Source organism: Micromys minutus (genome assembly GCF_963924665.1).
Source record: "Micromys minutus genome assembly, chromosome: 13".
In the NCBI taxonomy this organism is placed as follows: Eukaryota; Metazoa; Chordata; class Mammalia; order Rodentia; family Muridae; genus Micromys; species Micromys minutus.
The window spans coordinates 40,669,199-40,675,198 of record NC_137982.1 but is presented as its reverse complement, the minus strand read 5'-3'; the positions used below and the strand labels follow the sequence as shown (position 1 = coordinate 40,675,198).

Genomic DNA, 6,000 nt, shown 5'->3' with positions numbered 1-6,000 from the left:
GGCCACTTTTTCATTAATTAGCCTAGGAATACATCCTGGATTGTTTCATTAAAATCAACATTGAATGAACATTTGTTGCTTTACCCTATTTATGAAGATAAAGTAAATAACTCTATAAGTTTATATCTGGATGTATTCCACTTTCTTGTCATCCAACTAAATAGAAATACCAAAGTAAAGACCAAAAGGATTACATCTGTAGGAATATAATTTTATAAAGAAAATCTCCAATCAGGTTTCAGCATGCTGCTGCGGTTCCAAGAAACCCTCTACTTTCAACATAACCTCACAAATGTACCTTTCTATCATTTATTCTCTCTCTTTCTCTCTCTCTCTCTCTCTCTCTCTCTCTCTCTCTCTCTCTCTCTCTAAATTATATATATATATATATATATATATATATATATATATATATAATTTACTTGATGTGTAAGGAGCATAGATGGTTATATAAGTACCAATGGGAAAGCCAGAGACAGGGGCTGTGGAGCCAGCTCCGTGTGTCAGGCAATGGTTCTCAACCTTCCTAATGTCCCTTTAATTTAGTTCCTCATGTGGTGGTGACCCCCAACAATAAATTTTATTTTGTTGCTACTTCATAGTGGCTATGAATCATAACATAAATATCTGATTGACAAGATTTGATACACAGCCCTCAGTGGGGTTGTGTCCACTAGTTGAGCAGCACTTCAGTAGACTGCTTGCCACAGAAACATAAGAGCCTTTTCTTACCTGCTTGTTATTTAGAGGTAGATACAGGTGAATCCCAATGACAACTGTCCTAATTAGCAAGGTCCTTGGAAGACAATTCCTGAGGAATGTCACCCAAGCTAGACTTCTCATCTTCATATACATGAGTATAGGCACGCACATGTCCATACATGTACACATGTACAATATAAAAAATAAAAGATAAAATATAAACATTCTTGTATTAATATAATTATGTTTAAGCAAGTGTAGGACTGTAGTGTTATGACAAATATCTTTAGGTTAAACCTCAAAGACAAGGCATGGGTTTTATTCCTGGTGAGATACCAATGTCATGTGCTTGTTATTAATTAAATTCTATTGTAATTTATCTTCTGTACTGACCTTGACATGTGTGCATATTTTTTAGTAATTAGGACTCAAATAATATTTATTTTACTTGACCATAGAAGGAGAGAATGTGGTCATTGTTCACAGTACTGATGGTCCTATTTTCTGTCTTTGATTAAAGATCCCTTTAAGTAATAGAGTCATTTAATATGGACATGTGAAAATGATCATAAACAACAATGAATGGTCATCAAGTATATATAGAAATTCAAACTCAGTATTTAGTAACATGAGAATATTATGCATAATGTTCTATGATTTGAAAAACCATAAGGCAGTTGATTAAAACTTTTATTTTTGTAGGGTAAAATATTATTCTGTTTCAAAAGCAAATTACAGGTTTGGGGATGGATAGCTAATTGTAGTTTAAAAGGCTCCATTTATTCCATATCACACAGTTACTAATAAAGCCTAAGGGATAGCAAAGCATTTTGCCCCATATTATTCCTAGTTGGTAACTCAGAAAAATGGCAGACTTCTACAGACATAGACATGACCCTAGGAAAATGACCTGTATTAAAAATAAGCTTATATCTATTTACATTAATAAACAGTAGATGTAGGTAATTCTCACTAGTAGACGCCATCTGTGTAAGGAGCTCTTCGCATGGACTCAGGGTGTGACACCTGGTTTGGGACGGGATGAGCACCTGCAGTCATCTGAGGACATTTACATGTCATAGGCATTAACTATATAATAGACCAATGACTACTCTACATTTCCCACTTCAGCCTGGCACACCTCATTGCTACATAGTGGCCAGCACTACGGAACCCTTGTTCTTCTTCAGTCAACCTGCTAGTTCAGTTTCAACTCCCAAGACCTCTTTGAGCTTCCTTCTTCATGTGTGACTTCCATGTTTAAACACATGATAAATTTTGTTTTTTGCTAACCTATTGTCATTGTCCTTTCCAGAGGCAAAACTTTAAGAAATCTTCAAAGTGAAAAGGAAACAGTTTCAAACATTTCCTCACAGTACTTCCTACGTTTGTTTATCACTGTTTGATGCTTGAGACACAAAAAATGGTTAGAAATTTTTCTTGCTCTCAAGGAACTTATAGCCTACTTGTGCAAACCAGGCACACACACACACACACACACACACACAAAGAACCACCAACACAACACGCATCAGAATTGATTTTGTAGGAGTGGAATGGGGTCAAGTCCCTATTGACACAAACTATAAAGAAGTGAACAACAGAAGATGCCGAGCTTCAAAGCTACTTTATGATGTTGCTCAGACAGCCACTTAGGGTGCAGGGGAAGGGGAGAGCAAAAAGCAGTCAGGACTAGATGCCAGCCTAAGCAAGCTTGTAAATTTGCTAACTGTAATCCGGAAATCAATGTCTTCTTACCTTTTGAACATATTCAACTGGTCCAGCTGGGTTCATTCCACTCTTAGGAGACTCAAATATACTCCTCAGCTCATCCAGGGCAATGGAAAAGCGTTCAATCCTGCGCCGGCCAGTCAGGGAATCCTCCTTCAGTACTTCAGGATGTCCACAGTCCCTGAGTTTGTCATTCTCGTCCTTAGGAACTCCATCCTGAGGTACTCCACTCAATACCTCTTCCTTTGCACTGCCAGACAGACTTGGTGGCTCTAGAGGGTCAAGCTCTGAAAGCATTTCTCCTTCATGTTCAAGCAAGTTCCTTTCCTTAAGCTGGAAGATACTGCATTGATGGCCTCCAGGATAGATCTCATTTCTCTGGCAGTCACTAGATTCCCATTTCTGTCTCAGGAGACTCAATGATCCCTTCTGTATGGGGAAAGGAGATGGTTCCAGATTGTCCTGAAATGCCAAAAAATGTTTTAAGTTCACCATAAGCCCAGATGTAGGTTTTGTTCAAAAACATATTTTGAGATACTTGATCTGGTGGCACAGTACCATGGCAATCAACCGCAGGTCACAAAGATGGAGAGGAATAGTTGACATAGACATGGGCAGGTGACCATAAAGAGACAAGATGGCTGGGAAGATGGCTCAGCCATTAAGAGCACTGATAGCTGTTCCAGAGGTCCTGAGTTCAATTAGCAGCATCTACATGGAGGTCTACAACCGCCTGCAATAGGCTCTGATGCTCTATTACTGTATGTCTGAAGACAGCTACAGTGTTACACACACACACATACACACACACACACACACACACACACACACACAGAGAGAGAGAGAGAGAGAGAGAGAGAGAGAGAGAGAGAGAGAGAGAGAGAAGGGGGAGAGTTAAGGCAGGAGGAAGGGGAGGAAAGGAAGAGGGAGACAGACAGACACACACACATAAAATTCTGAAACAAACTAAACCAAAATAAGACTAAGAAGACAAAATTTCTGTCCTATTCCTTCAATTCAAAATTAGCCTTGTATGTTCATTGTTGAATAAATTGAGTAAAAGGTCATTTATGAAAGAGGCAATGGAGCAGAAGGGGCTGTTTCACATGTGTTATAGTACAATATTTCTTTTCAATCACTGGTTTTTGTAAACCTCTTACTTCACAAGCTTATTGTTATTAAACCTTAGACGTAAAGCAAAACTTGGATAATTGCTTTATATGTATATCTATTTTATTCCCCCAAATTGTCATGCTCAAATTAGTTGCTACTATTTTAGTGGGTTGCAGATATAGAATTTGTGTTGAATAATTTGCCTGGGTCCTGAATGGCCAAGCCTGAATTTTAAATTTATCGGTGCAATTTTAGAATCTGCCCCTGATTCCACTGGAGTTTAATGTCCCCTTTTGCTTTTAAGTGTCTCATTGTGAAGCTCATTTGAAAAGGACTTTGTTTCAAAGTTTTATGGTGACTAGAAAAATTCAAATGGAAAAAATATATTCTTACCATAAAACACACAAGCTCTCACACACATGTAGAAGAAGATAAATTATGGTCAGCAATATTTACAACCTACCATGAATTCTGTCATTTCAATATAAATAGCTCTTTTTCCAACCTAGATTCTGCATTGCAAATTTAGAGCTTTTAAAAAATAAATTTTTCTCCTGAAAGATCATGCATTTTCCAGTAAAAGTGTCAGCAAAGTGGTATACAATAACATTTAGAGTAAGCTTTGGAAGTATCTCAAAAAGTCATCTAATTTAATGGCTATTGTTTACTTTTGGATGTCGTTCTCATTTTGGAAAAATACTTAATGTATGATACTAACTACACATATTAGGTTAAGAAATGTGTATAGAAGAAACTAACTTTGTTTTCCTTAAGTAACACACTCTCTTACTATGTTAAAAGCTTGATAATAGTTTCTGTTTTGCTTTCCTCCATATGAAACTAAGTTTGCCCGGCACTGAATGGATTTAAGGATGATCGTGGCCCTACTTTATAGCTTGACACATACAGCAGACACCTATTTCCAAGGTAGGATTCACTAACTTTGTGAGCTTAAATGCTTCATTAAATAAGAAAAATGAGATTTATAAAGCATCAAATGGTATGACTCAGCTCCCTTTGGCCAACCTTTTTCTTTCTCTCCCTACTCCTCCTCTCTCCAACCTGTGGTACACAGTGCTTCATATTCAATTTCAGCCAGGTCACCATTATTTTATTGTTTATTATTATTATTATTGTTATTATTATGTTCAAATGCATAGTGAGTCTCCATAAATAATTATAATATACTGAATATTATGAATTAACAACTGCATGTTTTTAATTACAAAGTAGTAAATATTTGAGGATCTTGATATGTATAATATGAGTTGTATACACTGTATACATGTAGTATTTCATGGTAACCCAAGAACAGGTATTTTATATTATTTTATACTCAATTGACCACCTCTAGAAAACTGTGTAATATATTCCTCAATTGAGTTATTAATTCCTGTCACTAACTCTAATTCTACATTTTAGTGAAACATCATTGTAATTACTAAAATATTTACACTGCATGTGAGCACCATAGACTTCAATATTGAGGGAAAAAGAGATGCTTAAAGACACAAATACTTAGACTAAAACAGATTGGAAATTTTGGCTACAAAAATATCACTAATTAATATATTTGTGTTAGTCACTACTGAATGTCTGAAAAAAACAGTGGTACCATTCAAGACCTGAATATCTGCCTCAAAGGCTAACCAGCAAATGACAAAACCAACAAGATCTGTAATTTGTGCCTTGTTTGTAAATACAGAAGCAACAGAGAGCACCTTATTAACATGTTTTTGTGAGACAGTGTCACAGCTGGTAGAAGTAAATATATCTGGTCATTTCATATAATGATTATTTCTGATTCAAATGTGCACAGTTAGAAAAGCTGAACAAGAAAACATCACAAAATAAAACTCCAAGAAGAAAACAAACCAACAAGCCAGAGAAGACATCTTCCCTCTCCGGTAACAAACAGGTCCTAAGGATTTAAACTTATTTGATCATCTAGCTCTGCATCAGGCCAGAACTCACATGTAACCTTCAGTTCCCCTCAGTGAGCATCCTTGGAGACCCACCTCAGGGACTGTATGTAAAACAAGTATAATGATCTTTGAAAGTAAAGCGATGGCAAGAAAGCCACAAAGCTACGGAGCCACATGGCAGTAGGTTTTCTAAATTTTCTTTTCTTCACCTATGTAGCATTTTTTTTTTGTTAGAAGCATAAGTAATGTAAAATCATTAATAGAAGAACATCAAAAACGTTTCACATACAAAAAGCACTCTTTGCACTGAAAAAAATCAAAACAGATTAAGAAAATGGGAAATCTACAATAATATATACACATATATACACATACATGAACATATATGTGTGTGTGTGTGTGTGTGTGTGTGTGTGTGTGTGTGTGTGTGTGTGTGTGACTGCTAAGCCTGAGGCAAATAATTTGCAAAATGTGCATTTAATTTTCCCAACTGCCATCAACATTTTGGAAGATGGGTCCTTCATCTTAA

General features: G+C 36.3%; 1 protein-coding gene across 1 annotated transcript in view; it reads right to left on the bottom strand.

Moving 5' to 3' along the window:
- Window positions 1–1,674: 1,674 nt before the first annotated feature.
- The window catches only part of LOC308429188 (uncharacterized protein), a gene marked incomplete at both ends in the record, with an annotated part of 42,487 nt that continues 38,161 nt past the window's right edge, over window positions 1,675–6,000 (bottom strand). The window contains 2 exons of the mRNA XM_080927934.1: window positions 1,675–1,761; window positions 2,461–2,895. Of these exons, the coding sequence (XP_080784060.1) occupies window positions 1,675–1,761; window positions 2,461–2,895 (522 nt within the window). The remainder of the gene's footprint in view (window positions 1,762–2,460; window positions 2,896–6,000) is intronic.